At 49.4% G+C, this 20612-nt stretch overlaps 1 protein-coding gene across 3 annotated transcripts in view; it reads right to left on the reverse strand.

Moving 5' to 3' along the window:
* Positions 1-3414: 3414 nt before the first annotated feature.
* MAP2K6 (mitogen-activated protein kinase kinase 6) overlaps positions 3415-20612 on the reverse strand; it is a 106024-nt gene continuing 88826 nt past the window's right edge. For all 3 annotated transcript variants that reach the window (XM_043905685.1, XM_043905687.1, XM_043905686.1), the window contains 5 exons: positions 19296-19423; positions 18195-18272; positions 16188-16327; positions 9725-9770; positions 3415-3761 (listed from right to left, as the gene is read on the reverse strand). In XM_043905685.1, the coding sequence (XP_043761620.1) occupies positions 3684-3761; positions 9725-9770; positions 16188-16327; positions 18195-18272; positions 19296-19423 (470 nt within the window). In that variant the 3' untranslated portion in view covers positions 3415-3683. The remainder of the gene's footprint in view (positions 3762-9724; positions 9771-16187; positions 16328-18194; positions 18273-19295; positions 19424-20612) is intronic.

Below are 20612 nucleotides of genomic sequence, written 5' to 3' on the forward strand. Positions count from 1 at the left end.
AACACGCATTTTTTTGAGAAATCTACATTTGAAATTATCTTCAGAGTCCATGGTGTTCTTCAAAAGACATTGAAAAGTTTTACTGGTTATGAAAGGTCAGGCTCCTTGGAAGTAGATTTTTTTTAACCAGAAACATCAATAAAATATGTATTTTTTAAGTTTTAATGGTAAAACTCCAGTTCTGGGGGGCAATTTGCCTTCTAGAATTTGCCAAACACTACTTGATGCTAAGTCTGAAAAACCAAGTAGGTAAAACAAAGAGGGAAAAATACCTGGTAAGGATTTTTATTAAAAGAAACAAACCAGTAAGGAGTAGTTAGCATTCCACAGATTACACGTATGGGAGAGGAAATGGATACTGAAGCCTTTTCTGTAAGAGAAGCGACCAAAATATTTTAGAAAGTAACCCTGAAGGTGACTCCTCTAAAGGGCAGTGATGATACATACACATAAGTGGTCACTGTCCTAAAAGTCATTCCCATTATTTTTGGCATAGCTCTGAAGTCAACAATACAGAGAGAGATGGATATTTTTATAAAATCTATATAATATGGGTAATTATGTCACACCAAATCAAGTAGACTTGGGGGAAAAAAGAACATTATCTCCTTTATAGAGATATATGGGCTTTCTAATACACTGATAAATATAGGCAAGGCTGATATCCAGATAGTCCATGCTGGTAGCACATTAAATAGTGTGCTGGCCACAAAGCTCATTTGGATTTTTCTATCATATAACAAACATCTTACAGAAAAACTGGGCTTCCCTGGTAGCTCAGCTGGTAAAGAATTGGCCTGCAATGCAGGAGACACTGGTGCAATTCCTGGGTCGGGAAGATCTGCTGGAGAAGGGATAGGCTACCCATCCCAGTATTGTCGGGCTTCCCTGGTGGCTCAGATAGTGAAGAATCTGTCTGCAATGTGGGAGACCTGGGTTTGATCCCTGGGTGGAGAAGATCCCCTAGAGGAGGGTGTGGCAGCCCACTCCAGTATTCTTGCCTGGAGAATCCCAAGGACAGAGGAGCCCGGTAGGCTACAGTCCACGGGGTCACAAAGAGTCAGACACGACTGAGCACATCTGAGCACATGGAAAAACTGGCATGAACTTTGTGGCCAATCCACTATTCTGCATATCATCCCTGGATAGGAATATCTTCTCTCTTTCTTTACACACACACACATATGTATGTGTGTATGTACATGAGATTCCTAAATTATATCAACTTAAATATAGATTAACTAATTCTTAACTAATTAGTTATAATTAGAACTTATAACAGTTCTAAAAAAAATAAATTTAGACTTGTAAGGCTAATAGGCCATTCTATGTTAGGATATAAGATACCCAATCACCATGGAACACACTGCTTCTACAGGGAAAAGGTGTCCCAAATTTCAAATCAGTATTCCATCTCTCTTCAGTGGGGAGTAGGCCAGCGTTCTCATCCCTGTTGCAGGTCAGAACACATGAGTGACTTGTGAAAAGTGCCAGCTGCCCGGTCCTACCCTGACCAACTCAGCGAGGACCTCTGGGCCCGTGGTATGAGTGTTCACAGGCCCCGGTGAGTCCACTCTGCATCCGGGCTGAGAGCCACCACCCACTGCTTCTCCACCCAGGGCGCTTGTTTGCAAGCTCAGGCCCTGGGCTCACAGACAGGAGAGGTGAACACATGAGGAACACGGTTCGTTAAGAATATTTCAAAGGAAAAATCACACTGGACAAGAGGCAAGAGTCACCTAGGCCTGACCAGAGAGACGTTCTGCTTAAAAATCTCACCAAAAGCTGTCATGAAATGGCCTCGGATTTTTTTTTTTCTATTTTCTTTTTAAGAAGATGGATGTGTTATTCTTGTGATTCTCCCCTCTGCATCTCAAAGACAGAAACTTTCAGATTTAGAAAAGAAGGTAGGAAAGTGAATGGCCATGACCACTGGGATAATTCTCTTTTTTTCTGGCTGGAAAAAGATGAGACAGGAGCAGCATCAAAGCAGATGAGTTGGACGTTTATCAAACAGGTGTGTCTTGGAAACGAAGATGAACAAGTGGACGGACATGCCTTCCTCTCTCTGGGCATAAGCCGGATGCTGAGAACAAGGAGCAAATGTAGAGAGAGAAAGACAGGACTGCACTTCAAAAGCCAAAAGAAAGAGACAGGACTGCACTTGGAGTGCTCAAGGGAACAATGCCGTCTCCCTATTTGTGAACTTGAGGCAAAAAAAGGAGCAGACTGTGTTCTCTTTGGAAAAATTTTCAACTCTCTTTTTAAAATAAAATCCCTCTGTCCTTGTGCTGCAGGAGTAGCTTGGTATTAACACAACATCCCAAAGCAATGCTTCCCGGCTGTCACGGGTGGTATCTTCCCTGTGGACCACTTCACTCCTTGACCTTCCAAGAACCCAGACCCCAGATCAGAGAACCCATGGGTGTCTCTGGCCACGAGAAAGAGTTTCTGCTGCTTCATGAGCCTGCTGGGAATCCATCACGGAGCCAGCCTCCCGCCGCGCAGCAAGCCCCCACCAGAGGCGGCCCCTCGGGCTCAGCTGTCAGTCCAAGAATTCAGCCTGCGCCCCACGATCTTCCCACCTCACCAAGAAACTGCTCCCTGCCTTTATTTTTCTTCTACTGCAGCCCCTCCCTTTACCAGAAGGTTCTTTCATGAACAGAAAACCAAACCAGAAGAAGCAAGATGACAGGACAGAGGCAGTCCCTGGGCGCACACTTTGCAGGAGGCCACGGCAGAGGCAGGCATTGGTTCTCTGCGCGCGGAGACAAACTGCCCCTCAGGACTGACAAACCTCCTCCTTACCAAGGATGGATGTTACTTATAATAGCCTTTCGCAGGATTTGTGATGTCACACACACATAGAAGGGTAGATAGGTGATGGAAAACCACGCTGCAAACCACATTCCACTATTACTACACCATACAGGCCAACAGAACAGTCAGATCTGTGACTCTCTGAGCTGTGACAAGAGTGATTTTGTGTCTTCCAAAGTTGGGAAAATAGTGTATGACCAGGCAACGTTGCCGCGTCACCGGAATATGCGGTGATGACCCCGGGTGGAGCAGAAACTGAGGAACGCAGCAGCAGCCACAACTCCACGTGAGCTCCTGGTGGATGCTTTTATCAGAATCCCAAAGATGCGCATGAAATAATTTCTTCTGGACCACAGACACGATCGAACTTAAAAAATAAAAAAGCCTATAAATACTGCCAACCCAATCTTGTCTTTTGTCTCCCCACTCCTAGCATAAAATGGAATCTTGTCAACCAAGCGCTTAAACATAAATATTAAAATAATAAGTGGGACAGACTACAGATCTACTTACAATTTCATCATGACCATAGCACCTTTTTTACCTTTTTACCAATGCATCCGTTTCGTGAAGAACAGAAGTCTGAAAAGCTTATGGACTCATATGACACATCATTAAATATTTAATCACCTTTTTAAGTCCTAAGCTTTATCATATTTCATCCATCTAGACAGTTCATTCTATAACTATAGATTCCAAGGCCCCCTTTGGAGGGGGAAAAAAAGAGAAAATGGGGAGAAAAAAAACCTTCTGAGAGGCAGGGTTAAATTATCTCAAAGATGAGTTTCTATTGGCGCTTTAGTGAACATCAGCCTGTAAACCCACCAATCCACAGGAGGGTCAACCGATGGAGTCCATGGTATTTAGTCTCCAAGAATCGATTTTACAAAAGATGCCACGTCTGTCGCTTTGGATTCATGTAGGGTGAAAAACGGATGTTGCTGGTGAAGAAAAGAAAAATGCTTGCTGTTAATACCGGTCTCTGACAACGCGTGAGATTAGCAACGGACAGATCTGGTTAGTTAACAAATTGAGTGCCCCTATCAGGGTTAAACTAGATCCTTTCCACCCCTTCCCAAACCAAGTAACCAAGTACACACTCAGGGATGCAAACTTCTTAAAGATGTCATTGAGGTGCTGCTCCTCCTATCTTGGTATTGCTTTGATTCCATGACAGAGTATCCACTGCTTTAAAATATACATATGTAACCAGGCTATATACATCCCATGCACAGGTGCTAAGCACGTGTCCGACTCTGTGCTACCTGATGGACCGTAGCCCGTCAGGCTCCTCTGTCCACGGGGTTCTCTGGGCAAGAACACTGGAGTGGGTTGCCATTCCCTTCTCCAGGGAATCTTCGCGACCCAGGGATCAAGCCCACGTCTCTCACGGCTTCTGCGTTGGCAGGCAGGTTCCTTGTCTCTGGTGGCGCCAGGGAAGCCCGTATACATCCCATCAATGGGCAAATACAAGGAAGGGCAAAGATGGCTCAGAGATTCAGTTTACAAATAACCCTGGCACCTAGAAAGTAATCTTCAGACAAGGCAGCAAAATAATAAGACGTTTTAGAGATTTACGCACATTCAGTTCCCAAGAAGTGAGTGGTAGAACGAGAAGCCAGTTTTGGGAATAATGAACGGGCATTGCTTGCGCTTAACACTGGAGAACTGGTTTGCACCGAAACAGCGAACAGCGTTACTTCTTACGTCACGTCTACTGATAACAGGGCTTCCCTGGTGGCTCAGACGGTAAAGAATGTGGGAGACCTGGGTTTGATCCCTGGGAGGATCCCCTGGAGGAGGGCATGGCAACCCACTCCAGTATTCTTGCCTGGAGAATCCCATGCACAGAGGAGCCTGGTGGGCTACAGGCCGTGGGGTCGCAAAGACTCAGACACGGCTGAACCACTACACATAGCACATTGATAACAAGTGATCCTTATGTCTCTCGACGATGACCTGATCCATGTGGAAAATAAAGTAGCCTGCCCAACCCTAGGTCTGCGCGGAGAAAATTCATCTTGGGAGATTAAAAATCAAGAAGCAAAAAGGTGGTCTGTGCACATGCTGCTCAGATTTAGTAAACTTGATGTCAAGTCCTGCTCTTCGCCGGGGGAAGAAGCATGGTCCAACGCAGGAAGCCACGCGTTTCCAAATGATTCTGAAGGAAACGAACCCACGGGCTCTGCCCCAGGGCCATCCTCCTCAAATAGCTCAACTCCATGACAGGAAGCGCCTGGCTGACACCCAGGAACCTCACACCTCCAGTTAGAAGTGGACACATCGGCTCACGGTCCACAGTCCTCCCACTGCAATCAGAACCAACTGATCAAACCAAAAAGGACAATTCCTCCAGGCAGAACCTAGAGCCTGAGCTGGCAGGGTCCCCTCCCAACTGCCTGGGGGCATTGCTCCTCTCAGGGACCCGTCAACCGCTAAACATGAGCATTTCTGCACACAGACATGTCGGTGACTCACGCCGCTTCCCCTGACTTTGAGGGTTTTAGTTCACAGCCTGCGTGTTGCCTAGCTCTAGGCTTTCTAACTATATTTGTTTTAAACCTGAGAGCAGAGGGCTGGATGACTCAGCCCTGTGGGAACCTGGAATGCCCACCCATGGACGTTTTAGAAAACAATGCAAAGAGGAAAGGAACAAAGAAAGCAAGCCCCAAATAAGGTCAGTGGTCACCACGAAGTACAGTGACTCAAAAAAAAAAAAAAGAGAGAGAGAGAGGTTTTCTGGCTTTGCCATTGGGTGCTTCATACCCACGATATTAACCAGACCTCCAGGTGCCGGGGCAGCCTCTGGAGCCCCTTGGATGAATAAAGGGCAGGACTACTTCTGATCACTAGCCACTTACACAGCACCCTTGCCAAGTGTTTTACCATCGTGCTTACTAGCTTTCGCACATCCTCTCGACATTTAGAGATCTTGTCACGCACTTTGAAGCCTTTCACTATCAAAACAGGACCTGTCCAGTCTCAGCGACTACTCCCCACGCCCGCCAGCCCCATCCTGTCTTTTGGTCGGCGGGTGGCTATTAGCTTAGGGGATCCAGCCTGGGTCTGTGATGGAATTCAATAACCGGACCTGAAGTCTCAAAAAAAAAACAAAAAAAACAACTCCTCAGGCACCTTTCGGCTTATTCTCAGGCCGGGAAAACACCGTGGGAGCGAGGGCTGCGGCAGGGGAGCAGGCGGGCGTGTGGACATGGACAGTGTGACGTGTCTCCTTCTGTGGGTTTTGAGGCTATAAAAGGTTGGGAGGGAACCAGTCCCTTCCAGAAGCAACCGACTAAGAATAGCAAGGATAGCAGCCAGGAGACAGCAGAGGAGACACCGTGGAATCGCCCCCAGACCACAGACCCAGGCTGGGCTTCTCAGAAGGGGTGGCAGGGAGGGCACTGGACTTCCCTGCTGGTCAAGTGGTGAAAAATCCCGCCTGCCGACGCAGGGGACACGGTTCGATCCCTGGTCTGGGAAGAGCCTGTGTGTCACGGGCCAACTGAGCATCTGCATCACAACTACTGAAGCCGGCGTGCCCTAGCGTATGCACCAAGACGAAGAGAGGCCCCTGACCTCTGCAACTGAAGAAAGCCCGTGCGCAGCAATAAAGACCCAGCGTGGCCATTAATTCATTAATTAAGAGGGGCCAGGTACAGGGGGAACTTGAACACCCTGCCTGGAGCATCACCACCAGCACCAAGAGTCTCCAGCTCCCCTGCAAGACCACGGTTTAGGAGGTCAGTCAGCCCTGCAGAGGGCTTTCCTGGAGGCCCAGACGGTAAGGAACCCGCCTGCCAACGCAGAAGACACAGGTTTGACTCCTGGGTGGGGAAGGTCCCCGGGAGAAGGGAATGGCAACCCACTTCCGTGTTCTTGCCCGGAGAATCCCATGGACAGCGGGGCATGGCAAGCTGCAGTCCATGAAGTCACAGAGTCGGACACAACTCAGCAACAAAACGACGTCTCTGTTTAACAATGTGGTTCCATCTAGGACATCCCAGGACATTCAGAGGACAGAATCACCTCCCTGGACCATCACTTGAGTCACCTGGGTTTTGTTTCTGGTGGTTTTCACCTAGGTAGGACAGGGGTCAACAATTGATGGACCAGAAGCCAAACCCAGCGGACTGCCTGTTTCTGAAATAAAGTTTTATCGGCACACAGCCGCACTCCTGTGTCTACCCACTGGATATGGCAGCTCTCATGCTAAAAGAGGAGTCGAGCTGTCCCAGCAGCCCCCAGAGCCTGAAGGATTTACTGTCTGTCTTTCTTGTCCGACTCTTTTACAACCCTGCAGACTGTAGCCCGCCAGGCTCCCCGTCCATGCGATTCTCCAAGTGAAAAATACTGGAGTGGGTTGCCATTTTCTTCTCCAGGAGATCTTCTCGACTCAGGGATCGAACCTGCGTGTCCTGCATGGACAGTTTGTTTACCACGAGTCACCTGGCAAGCCCAAACCCTGTCTATCTAATAATCCTTTACAAAAACGCTGGCTGGCCCCCTACCCCGAAGAACAAGTCCCACTCAGTTGCAGCCCCCAGTGGGAGCTTGAAAGAGAAAGCAAATGAGATGACCTTAAAGCCTGTCCACGCCTCAACCCAAACAGGGAACAAAACATTTGGGCTTTCTATAAGAGGGACATGTCTGGGTTGGGGCCTTAATTATACTGTTCTTCACCTGGAAAGAGGATTTTTTTTTTTCTTTCCTTTCTACCTCTTCACCAACTCCTACAACCTCAACAATCGCCTCTCAACATGTGTTTTCCCGAGGCTTCAGTCGAAGCATTTGGAGTCAGAGTTTCCACTGAGAAACCTCAATCCCACGGGAAAGCAGGAGGCAGTCGTGACCTCACAAGGCAAGTCCATCCCGAGCGCCAGGAAGACGACTGCCCTGTAAGAGGCCGGGGGGTGACCCGCACGGCCCTGAAGCACTAATGTGCAGACCGCCAGCGCCCACGGGGCCGGGAGAGGCTGCAAAGGCAGATTCAACATCAGTTGCCCAAGGGCATTAAACGAGGACTCAGCAATTTTTCTCAGGTGTGCGCCATTGAAACCTCTGATAAGAAGTCACTTGGAAGGGGGGAAAAATGGTATGCATTTTCAATAGTCAGATGTACATAAAAAACATACTTTTATCTGAAAAAAAAACAGTGACAAACAAGGCACCTTTAAAACAAGAGGACAGAAGCCCCCCCCACCCCCCCCGGAACCGCTGAATGCGGGTTGCACTTTATGTGGAATCAGAGTTTAAAATGCTCTGGGGGCTGCACAAGGATTCCAAGACAAAGTAGCTAGGATTGAAAAGGCCCCTGACTGGCTATTATCGACATAATCGGAGAGGAACTGTTTAACCCAAACATGCGGCAGGCTGAGATTTTCTCAAGCATGACCCATCTCCCCTTCTGCCTCAACTGTGGGTGTCAGATGAATGCTGAGTCCCCAGGGGCTGCCTTTATATTTCATTGTGCTAATTTTTTAACATTTTTATTTATTTATTGGCCACGCCGAGTGACATGTAGGATCTTAGTTCCCTGACCAGGGATCAAACCCGTGACTCCTGCGGTGGAAATGCAGAGTCCTACCCACTGGACCACCAGGGAAGTCCCGGGACTGCCTTTCTATTTTATTGGTTTATTGTTATTTATTTATTTATTGATCACGCTGCGAGGCTTTCAGGATCTTATTTCCCAGACCAGGGATTGAACCCACATCCCCTGCAGTACAGGCACGGAGTCTGAGCCACTGGATCATCAGGAAAACCCCAGGGCTGCCTTTTTAAAGGGGACAAAGATGGCCAAGAAGGATGCCCAGTCCGTCTCTCCTCAAACTCTTCCCAGCATCTATTCATAGTCACCCAGTCGACGTGTGGTTCAGACTTAAATTCAAGCTTAACCAGAAGAACTGAAAATCCACGGGGTCTGCTGAGACCATCCAGGTCTGCTCTCTCATCTCCTGGCAACTTTCAAGCACACGGTCGAGTACTGTTAACTCTAGTCCCTACGCTGTGCGTTATGCCCCCGGATCTTCCTCATCTGCTAAACAGAAGCTTGTGTTCTTCGACCACCTTTATCCGTTCCCCCAACGCACCCACCCCTGGCAACCACCAGTCTACGCTCCGTAAGTTGTTTTTTTAAGATTCCGCATTTAAGTGAGATCATGCAGTATTTGCTTTTTCTGTCTGACTTATTTCACTTAGAATAATGCCCTCAAGCTTCACCCAAGTTGTTGTAAATAACAGGATTTCCTTTTTTAATGCTTGAGTAATATTCCATTGTGTATGCGTGTGTATATGTATTATGTTTTCTTTATCTATGCATTCATTAATGGACACTCCGATTGTTTCCACATCTTGGCCAAGATAAATAATGCTGCAGTGAACTTGGGGGTTCAGATATTTCTTCAAGATAGTGATTTCATTTCCTTCATATCTATGCCCAGAAGTGGAATCATTAATCATAAGATGGTGCTATTTTTAATTTCGTGAGGTTTTCTATCCTGCCTGCACCAGCTCACATCCCACCAGGGAGCCTCTTTTCTCCGCATTTTCCCCAGAGTTCCTCTCTTAGCTTTCAAACCTTCCAGATGTGAGATGGTATCTGGCTGCATTTTTTTTAATAATACATTCTTTTTTAGAAGACCTTTTTTTTTTTTTTTGATGACCATTTTTAAAGTCCTTGTTGAATTTGTTACGATATCGCTTCTGTATTATGTTCTGGTTTTCTGGCCACGAGGCAGATCTTAACTCCCTGAGCAGGGATCGAACCGGCACCCCCTGCATTAGGAAGGCAGAGAGTTAACTGCTAGCCCACCAGGGGAGTCCAGATCATAATTTAGATGTCATTCACTTCGCCTGTTCCAACTGTTAGTCTGGACTCATCTACACCCCTAACAATACTCACCATAAGCTCTGGATATGTTGGCCTTTCTTTGGAATTCTTCTTCAAGCTTAAAGGGAAAAAAAAAAAAACACATTAAAATCTAGAAACCATCTGTGTTTCCACTAGACTAGGATTTCAGAACCTGCAGAAGACTAAACAGAACCATCTTTAAAAATGTACTGAAAACATAAATCTCCGGCCTTGACTTTCCTCTTCAGTTACACTTACCAACGATGTTTTAAATCACTCTGTACCTTAACAGGAAGGGTAAGGGTGTGTGTGTGTTTACTTTCGTTCTGTTTCTTTACCAAAGACATAAAAACTAGCTTTTATTATATATCAAAATACATATTCACGTTCCTTCAAAACACCTTTCAATCCATCCCTTCTTGCAAAGACATTGGCAGGTGTTTCTTAAATCACATTTGTTATCTTCTCACTGTCTCCAATAGCTGGTTCTCTCTGCTTCTGATCCCCTTGCAGGTACAATCTGCTTTTATATGCACCCTGCTGAACCTGCTTGAGACGGAAGCGCTACAGACGTAGAATGTGCCTAAGGCACGCTGCTGTTTGACGGCCTCTCGGCTGATGACCGAGAAAGCACGCTGGCCGTGGACTCAGCACGCTGGCCGTGGACTCAGCAAGGGTTCTTCTTAGAAACACCCAGTGGGCCTGTGCTGCCGTGAAGGGGCGCCCACCACCCAGCTGTCTGCCCACAGAACTCTTAATCACACCTGATACCAGAGGCAACAGTCATAAAACCCCAGAGAGAAGAGACCCACCCCTCCATCCACCTGCAGCCTTAAAATGGAAGAGAAAAGAGAATTTATTTGGCCTTGGAATCCCAGGTTACAGAATGGAGGAAAGGATGATTTTGAAAAGTATGATCTGGGAGGCAACCTGCAGAGTCCTCTGCCCACGGGCCCTAAAATCATCCACGAATGGAAAGGACGTCTGTTTGGCGTGGAAGAAACTCAAAAAGTGACGGAATATTAGGTGGCCAGGATTTGCGCTAATGGATCACCTGGAGCAAGTGAGACCTGTGAGGTGTGCCGTGAGCCCCGCTCCTCAGAGATAACAATGATCGAGGGCAGGCCCAGATGCAGAGCCAGAGATGGAAACGGCTGAAACACTCAGGGTTGGAAAAAAACTCGAAATGGAAAAAAAAAAAGGAAGCTTTTTGAAGCAGAACAGCCGAGAGCAGCCTCCCCAGGGACTCCAGGCAGTGCTGCAGTGGAGGGCGGGGAGCCTGAGACGCAGGACAGCTGCCGACTGCAGGTGGATCCAGCACCCAGCGACCTCACCGCCCGGACAGCCGGAGAGAGAGCGCTCCGTCTCAACTGAGGCTCAAGCGAGAATGCGGGAGAAAGCAGGCCAGCAACGCCACGGCCAGGCTGGCGCGGGAAGGCGTGTCTGAGCGAAACGAGGCGACCTCCAGCCCCCACTGATGACGCCTCGTGTGCCTGCGTGCTGAGCCTCTAGAAGGCTCCACCAGCGGTTCCCAGCTGCAGGTGGTTTTGCCCTCCAAGGCACACTCGGAGACGTCTGCAGGCACTTCTGGTTGACGCAGCTGGTGGTGTTGGGGGCCGTAATTCACGTCTAATAGGTAGAGACCGAGGCTGTTGCTCAACATCCCATAATGCCCAGGACAGTTCCCCAACAATAACTTTGATTTATCTTTATTTCTTTTTTTGAGAAGTATGGGAAAAAACACAACTATTGGAGGACGACTGCTCTACAGTGATGTGTTGGCTTCCGCCACACATCAAGATTTATCTTCTAAAAAAAGAATTCCTAAAACTTCAAAGATTGCTGGTGAACAGGTTATTTTTGACTTATGGGCTCTGATTAGAAAGCTCAAAATGTACAAGCACTACTGCAGAGTATTGACGGAAAATATTTACACAGCGCACCGAGGCTGTTTATTGATTTAATATAACTGATACAACCCATTCTCTCCACCTTTTAAATCAAGAACACTTCAAAACACGGGCTAAGAATAGCAAAATACTCAGGGTGAGGTTAGGGAGAAAAGCAAATTTTCCACGTTGAATAGGAAGCACTTGAAATTCAGTACAAAATAACAACTGTGGAGTTCAAAGCTACACCAATTTCTTTTTGGATCCGAGTCAGACTTTTGAATTTTCAAGTGGCTTGTCGTTTTCAAGCGTGCAATTAGCTAACTGCCCTAATTCCCCTTCCAAATGCCACAGCACACACTCCTGACCGTAGCTGACACTAAGACGCGGCTTCATGCCGTGCTGAGAACTGCTAGCTTCAGGCTTGTGCTGAGCCGAGGGTTTCTGCCCCTTTGAACCCCCCCGAGCTGACCGTTTCCCAGAAGGACTCCTGGGAGCGTCCGCAGAAGAAAACCACTGCTCGCCTCCCGAGCCACACGTTTGTCCTGAGCTACGTAAATACCCAGGGCCTCTTTGCACTGTCCCTCCTGAACAAGCCAGCAACTATATCTGATCGTCTCTGTTCTGCGCCTGTTTCTCTGAGTCAGACAGGACCAGCGTCTGGGCGGGTCTCTGGCCACCAAGGGGCTTCGGGCCGGGGGACAGGGCACTGAGCTCTGAAACAGGCCTGAGCCTCAGCAGGAAGGAAGTCGGGCTTTGGGGCGCTCGGCTCAGCTGGCCTCCAGGGAGCTCCTCTCACTCCCCAAGCCTGTGTCCAGCTGAAAGAGGTTATGGTGAAAGAATGCAAGCCTGCCAAGATTCCATTTTTGCAGAAACTCTGTGAAACCTTCTGCAGGACCAGGGTGGAAGACTTTTCCATTTCTCTGCTGAGAAACGGCCAGTGTCTCCTGAGATAAGAAAGCCACGCGGGCCTCCCTGTGGCTCAGTGGTGAAGAATCCGCCTGCCAGAGCAGGGGACACGGCTTCGATCCCTGGTCCAGGAAGATCCCACACGGCGTGGGGCACTGAGCCCGTGTGCGCCCCAACTCCTGAGCCTGCCCTTTGGAGCCCGGGAGACACAATCCCGGGTCCTCCAGCTGCAACTGCTGAAGCCCGCGCGCCTGGGGCCCCTGGTCCGCAGCGAGAGAGGCCACCGCGGGGAGAGGCCCGCTCACCGCAGCCGGAGAGGCGCCCCCGCGCTCTGAAGCCACAGGGGCCCGAGCAGCAACTGCCAGGAATAAACAGACAAATAAACGAAATTACATTAGAAAAAGAAAGCCACGTGTAGGAGAAAAAAGTAAGAAAATCTCATTCGCTGGTGCTTATTTGAAAATAAGCACAGAAAGGAAGGATTTGTAAGAAATCTCTGTTGTTGCTGTTTTCTTCAAGTTCATATGGAATAAATGTCTTGACTCGCTTTTCTTTTCTCTCTGCACCTCACTCCCTCTGATGTTACTGCTAAAGAAAGATACCAGCAGAACCCTGGGCTCTATCAGGTCATAAGTTGGAGAGTGATAGCAGGTAAGTGCCCCTGCTCCACCGCAAAAATCAGATCACGGCATCCGGTCCCATCACTTCGTGGCAAATAGAAGGGGAAAAAGTGGAAACAGTGACAGATTTTATTTTCTTGAGCTCCAAAATGACTGCAGACGGTGACTGCAGCCACAAAATTAAAAGATGTTTGCTCCTTGGAAGACTAGCTATGATAAACCTAGACTGCATATTAAAAAGCAGAGACATCACTTTGCCAACAAAAGTCCATATAGTCAAAGCTCTGATTTTTCCAGTAGTCATGTACTGATGTGAGAGTTGGACTGTAAAGAAGGCTGACTGCCAAGGAATTGATGCTTTCAAATTGTGGTGCTGGAGAAGCCTCTTGAGGGCTTGAGAGTCCCTCGGGCTGCAAGGAGATCCAACCAGTCCATCCTAAAGGAAATCAACCCTGAATATTCACTGGAAGGACTGATGCTGAAGCTGAAGCTCCAATACTTTGACCACCTGATGTGAAGAGCTGACTCATTTGGAAAAGACCCTGATGCTGGGAAAGATTGAGGGCAGGAGGAGGAGGGGACGACAGAGGACGAGATGGCTGGATGGCATCACTGACTCGATGGGCATGAGTTTGAGCAAGCTCTGGGAGTTGGTGATGGACAGGGAGGCCTGGCGTGCTGCAGTCCAAGGGGTCACAGAGAGTCGGACACGACTGAGCGATTGAACAACCACAAGAACTGTCAGCTGACCAGCAGTGACCAGAGGGGTGTGACCACCAGGCAGAAGCCCCGGATGAAAGCACAGCAGCAGAGAATGCAGCTCCTGGGACTAACTTGGGAGAAAACGATCGGGCAAAGGCAGCCTCGTGGGGACGGCCATGAAGACGCCCTGTGTCCTGCGGGCAGGGTCGGCCAGGCTGCGATCCGGACAGCAGTCACACAGGCAGCTACAACTTTCACAAACACGTGCAAACATTAAAATTAGGAAACTTTTACTTTTTCAAGGCTTTCATTTAAAAAAATAAAACCTGTGAAAAGCTTTAACACTCTGACTCTAGGGGAAGTTCTAAGTAAGAAGAAAAATCGATGAAAGATAAAGTAATTGAATGATTACTCAATAAATTGTATAAGAGAAGTAGCTTTCTGAACAGGAGGCAGTTGACAACGGGTCCACAGATCGTAGGCGTAAGTCAGGGGTTCTGACCCCAGCCCTCCAGGAAAATGATGTGAGAACATCTGATCAACCCGGGTATTCAGGACCACCCCCTCCCAGGCCAATTAAATCAGAATATCTGAGGCCAAGCAGTACGTGGTGCACATTTGAAAGGTCTGTTATGTTTAAAAGTTGGCAAGCGGAGTTGAGAACCTTTAGATTAAACTGGTGATTCACACCAGGCCACTGGGCTTTGTCAAGCTTTTCATACCAGCTTTGTTCTTATCAAAGTTTTCTGAAGTTCCCAAAATCTTGGGGAAACGGGAGGTGGGAGAAAGGTTATGAGGCAGAGAGTCTGAAAAGCTTCCTTAAATAAGATCCTTCCTCCTCACCACCCCTCTTGAGAAGGATGGGTCTGAACCATCCAAGACGAATCATCCCTTTCCTCCGTGACCTCGAAGACAAGGAAAACAAACAACAGACTCCAGGTTCTTGAAACCAGAAGGCACAATCCTGATGCCATCTCAGCCTGGCAGGTGTAACCACCACACCTGGTGGCTCAGTCAAGGAGAGCAGAGAGGGGACACCACCCAGGCGTCCAGAGGATGCACTGATAAGTATCCAGAGACGCCCAACAGGCGAGCGTCACACAGCCCATCACGCCAGCCTCTCTGGCCATTCAGCCAAGACTAAAACAAAAACAATGGCAAGTCAGCCTCATATATCCTTAGGGGAAAGTGCCAGGGGTGACAGGCCTGGAGCTGGTGAAAAACCCAAGGGGCCTTTGCTTCACAAGCAACAGACAGCCGCTTGGTGTTACCACGTTTTCCAGTAAAAGCTGCATTCAGAATGCTTCTTCCAAAGTGCTTGGAGGCCAAGGAAGGGTAACCTTGGGGGAAGCCAGCCTCTCCAACGGGCGGCAGAACGGCAGCCCCTTCCTTGGCGCTAAGTGAGCAGAGCCGGATCCCCAGTGACCACACCCAGGCTTCCCAGCATCTCCGACGGCCTCTGCCTCAGCTCACAGCTGCGCGGCGGGCGCCCAGGATCACCGCCTGCCATCCGTCACGGCACCGTCTTTCCAGCGGTATAAATGATCATCAGTATCAAGTCATGTCAGGTGCCCTGGGCCCCGTGCAGACGGAAATCACTAGGTTTTCCAGAGCAAACAATCCCCTCTCCTCGTTTCCTCAACTGCACCAGCGACTCCCATGAAAACAAACTCACAGCATCAGTACCGCTCCTTCTGTCTCTCCACTCCAACTTTATTTTTCCTTCTCAGACGTGCCCCCGCCCCAGCCGGTACCGTCCACTGTCCACTTCCGGACAAGCAGAGCCAGCAGGGAGCACGTCTTCTCTAAGAGTCCGCCTAAAACACCAGAATCACTCGGCGAGACGTCCAGGTGCCTAAGGGCAGCTCTGAACGTAGCCTCCGTCTTCTCACCCAGGGTAATTCTTTGCATCGTACCTACTCTCCACCCGAGCCCTCCATTGGTCCCCCAACTCTCTCCTTACGCTCTGGTCCACATCAAATGGCTCAGCCTCTGTGAAGGAGTTTCCCACTCCCGTGAGAGTGTGCATGAGGTTTCTCCCGCTGGGAACACCTTCTCCTCCTCCATTCCCTTTTCCCCGGCACACACCTCGCCTGGTCCCAGCTCGGGATATATCTCCTCCAGAAACTCTCCCCTAAGGCCTTTCCTCTGAGTTCCCCAAAGACCCAGTGCCCATCTCCCGTCTGGACCTGGGCTAGAATGACCGAGCAGGGACACTCCCCCCTGTGGCTCTGAGCTCAGCGGGGACCAGGAAGAGCCGTCTTTGTTGCTTAGCAACAGGATACAATCCATCCACACTGGGGGTGGACGTGGGCACGTGGATGAGACCGATGGAGGAAGTCAGGAGGACCCCGTCCGCCTTCACCCCGGCTTCTGGGAGGCGGGCCCTCTTACCACTGTGAGGTAAAGTCAACAAACTCTTCGGAGAACTTGTCTGCGGGCAGCTGCGGCGACGGCTCCTCCACCACCTGTTTGAGCTGCTGGAAAGGAGTCCCCCACGAGTCGTAGGGAAACCGGAGGATGGCCAGCTCGATCTGGAGGGGAGAGGAACACGGGAGATGAGCGCTGACTCTGGGCTACTGTGTTCCCGGGGCATCCGCGGGGGCATCCACGTCGTCCCAGGAGAGCCGGAGGGCAACCGGGTGGGGACAGTCGGGTGAAACGTGCAGAGGGGACGCCAGTGATGCCATGTTCGCTAGCAGCGTGCCTCCACGTCCCGGAGCTAGGGGTGACATCGCCCGGGAGACAGCCCCTCAAGCCTGTAAAAGCGGGTCCTCACTAAGAGGAAATCCACCCTGAATATTCACTGGAAGGACTGATGCTGAAGCTGAAGCTCCAATAGTTTCGCCACCTGATGTGAAGAGCTGACTCATTTGAAAAGACCCCGATGCTGGGAAAGATTGAAGGCGGGAGGAGAAGGGGACAACAGAGGATGAGATGGCTGGATGGCATCACCGACTCAGTGGACATGGGTTTGAGCAAACTCCAGGAGTTGGTGATGGACAGGGAGGCCTGGCGTGCTGCAGCCCATGGGGTCGAAGAGAGTCGGACACGACTGAGCGACTGAAGAACCGCCTCACTGAAACCCAGAGCCAGCAGTGTGCAACCTCAGGATGAAAGCGGCCAGGTTTTCAAACGTTTGGTCTAAAAGGCAGTTCTCGCCCGAAGACGCTTACCTCTGTTGCCACCTGCTGGTCACATGCGGGAATGGAAACAGACTGGGCCAAATGGCTGCTCTGTTTTTGGCCTTGAGTGAAGGCCGCTTTGCTGTTACAAGATCACGTGCCTTCTGGGCAAGGATGTGAAATAGCTCACGGGATTTACTCAGCTGCCGTGTCTGGGAAGGAACCAGGACCACCACCGGTCCTTCCAGACCTCGGTGATACACTGAGAATTTACGATCAGCAGTTACAAATCAGGCTCTCACTGCATATGACTTCAGGGCTGTGCCTGAGGAAATTAGCCTGTTTGTTAGTATGTGCTGGGGCTACACCTGTAGTCAACAGCCAAGCCTTCTCTCATAACCATATTCCGAGAAGCTGAGCCCATGCCTGGGATAGCAACGCTCTCCACATTAGGGTCGAGGACGGGTGGCAGAGATTGGGAGTTTGGGATGGACGTGCTGTATTTAAAACAGACAACCCATGAGGACCTGTGGGACAGCACAGGGAAGTCTGCTCAGTGCTCTGTAATAACCCAAGAGGGGAAGGAATTTGAAACAAACAGATGCCAAGTGTAACTGCATCACTTCACTGTACACCCAAAACCAACACAGCACTGTTAATCAGCTATGTGGCTGAGAGGGCAAAGAATCTGCCTGCGATGCGGGAGACCTGGGTTCAATCCCTGGGTCAGGAAGATCCCCTGGAGAAGGGAATGGCTACCCACTCCAGGGTTCTTGCCTCGGAAATCCCATGGACAGACGAGCCTGGCAGGATGGGGTCCATGGGGTTGCAGAGTCAGAAACAACTTAGCAACTAACAAAACATGCTCCAATATAGAACAAATTTTTTTTTAAAAGCCCTATCAAGGTCCGCACAGATTCGTGCTCTTGGAGTAGCCTAGGCTTCTGCATGCTTGATTAGAGTAGTTTAAATTTAAACCATAAGGATAGCTCTCAGGAATAGCAGCCAGACCCTCTCGTTTTACAGCTGAGGACAGCGAGACAGTCGGTGTGACTCCATCAGTCCCTCAAGGGCACACACCTCCTTGGAGGTAGAATGGGGAGAACTGGGGTTTGCCCGGTTCCGGCTCAGGGTTTCTGCCACCCCGCTCTGCAGAAAATCTTGCTCTCTCAGATCAGCTTCAAAGGCGTCCACCTCTTGCTCTTGAGGTCCACCCCACCCCGGCCTCACGCCCCAACCCCCCTGCCCCCGGTCCACAATTATTATCACAGGCTACCATGGTGATGCCCAAACTCCAGATGTCGGACTTCACGCTGTATCCCTTCTGGTTGAGCTCTGGGTTTATTCTCTCGGGCTGGAAAGGAGACAGAAAAAGACAACTGAGATGACATTCTTGGCTCAGAAAAGTCTCGGGGGTGGGGTGGCAGTGGCCGCCAAGTGAGCTGTTAACACGCCTCCCAGGCCAGGAGGCTCACTCACGACGGTGAACACCGACGTCTCCACGGGGTTTGCAGACATCTCTTCTTGGAGACGACAATGCATCAGGGTCCCCTCACAACTCACAAGCAACCTCAGTTTGGCCTCACAAAGAGCATGCTATACAGCATACCATTACTCTGCCCGCCTCGAGGTTTCCTCCTTTAAAAGACCGCCAACTTCCTTGGCGGTCCAGTGGTTAAGCGTCCTCCTCCTGGGCGGGGTACACGGGTTCAATTCCTGGTCGGAGAACTAAGATCCTGTAGGCTGCAAGGCAACTAAGCCTGCACCCTGCAACTAAGACTCAAGGCAGCCAAATAAATGAATAAAATACCAACAGTCCAGACTCAGTAAAAACAATCCGCAAGGTTCGCTGGGCTACTGTCTGGTATTAACAGACCTCAACCACTTTTAGGTAATCGTGGCCACAAAGCTTTTAAATTCCAAGCACGTGTTCATTTCCAAATAGAATGTTTACAGTAGAAGTCCCTTAACTTAAAGGGAATCCCAAGGTCTCTGCCAAGAGCAATGAATCTTCACAGCTACGAGGCTCCCTCGAGACTAACCTAGTGGACTTGCTAGGGGAATTGAAATTCTTCTCTCTGTTCTACTCTCAACAAAGAAGGCAGCACACCCCTGAAACCCAGAGTGGAAAACTGGGTGAGCTTTATGTAATGCTTTTTCAAAGAGTATACCTCTTCCTCTGATTTTTTTTTTTTTTTAATATAAGGGAAGGAAGGGACTCGGGATTTTAGACAGGAGATATCTGAGAAGAAAGAAGGTACAGATACTTCTTGTGCCTTGGGCATATTTCAATGCTCCCCCCTTGGCCACCCGGGTCGTGTCTCCTGGCAGGGTTTAGCAGCTGCACTCACAACGCCACCCCAGGCACTGTACTCACGGCCATGTACGGTTTGCATCCGGCGTCGATGGTTTTAGCCACGGAGTCGACCAGGTAGCCGCTGATGCCGAAGTCACACATCTTCACCTGGCCCAGGGCGTTGATGAGCACGTTGGACGGCTTGACATCTGCAAAGAGGAGAGGTCGGGAGCCTGGGGGCGCGGCAGCAGCTCTCCGCCACCAGGGGGCCTGGAGCCTCCACGCCCGCCCGGCTCGCCCTCAAGACACTCGGAGGAGCAATGCCGCCCCAGTTACACAGCGAACTACACTCCGATAGAATGTGACTTTTTTAAAAAAGAAGGAAAAACACCAAAGCTAACAAGAAAGGCGGAAATGCAACTTGATTTCCTTGTCATTAAAATCTTTTAATGTTTTTCTTTTTATCGTGGTGGAAGTCACATAACATAAAGCATACTGTTTTTACCATATAACTGTCCAGCTCAGAGGCACATTCATACTGTCGTGCGACACTCACCGTCATCCATCTCCTGGATTTCCCAGCTTCCTAAACTGAAGCTCTGTCCCCATTAAACACTCGGGGCCCATCCTCCCTGCCTCCCCACCATCCTGACCTTGGCATCTACCAGTGTACTTTCTGACGCCATCAATTTGACTATTCTAGGTCCCCTGTCTAAGTGGCATCATCAAGCAGTATTTGTCTGCACCTGCTACTTACAGGAATGCATTTTTAAGGTTGACTTAATATTTTTATTTCGGTTTACAAACGCAGAGTTTACTAAGTTGACTTGGGTTATGGAAAACTTAGAAAGAAAGACCAAGGACATACTTATATATGCATGAAAGACAGACCCTAAGATGATAGTAGCAGTGTTCAGCGTGAGTGGAGTCACAAAAACGTTTCTCATTAGCTCATCCGGTCTCAAGTCATTAATTCTGGTTCTGATGGGTCTTGGGTGAGTGGTCTGCTTTTGTTTCATGCTCTGTCCTTCTCGTCAGACTGAGAACCCATCAATGGAAACAACTGCTTCCTCTAATTTCTCATCTTCATCGCTCCCGTACAGATGGTGAGAGCTCAGACCTTGATGCCTGAGTGGAACGCCCAGTTCCCTGGGCAGATTGTCTCTGTCACGCTAGAGGCACAAGCCCTAGAGATCTGCCCATTACCACGCTGTTCCTGCCACGAACAAGACCGTGTTGTGCCCCCAAGCATTTATTATGAAGGTAGAGCTTGTGCTAAGGGTTCTGATGATGATAATGCTTTAAAAGCCCAGTTCATAATGATCTATTCTGCATTCAGTGGGCTGAAAAGGCAGACTGAGACATAATACATCAAATATGCTTCTGCAAGAGGTGTGT

Source organism: Cervus elaphus, chromosome 5 (assembly GCF_910594005.1).
Source record: "Cervus elaphus chromosome 5, mCerEla1.1, whole genome shotgun sequence".
Lineage (NCBI taxonomy): Eukaryota > Metazoa > Chordata > Mammalia > Artiodactyla > Cervidae > Cervus > Cervus elaphus.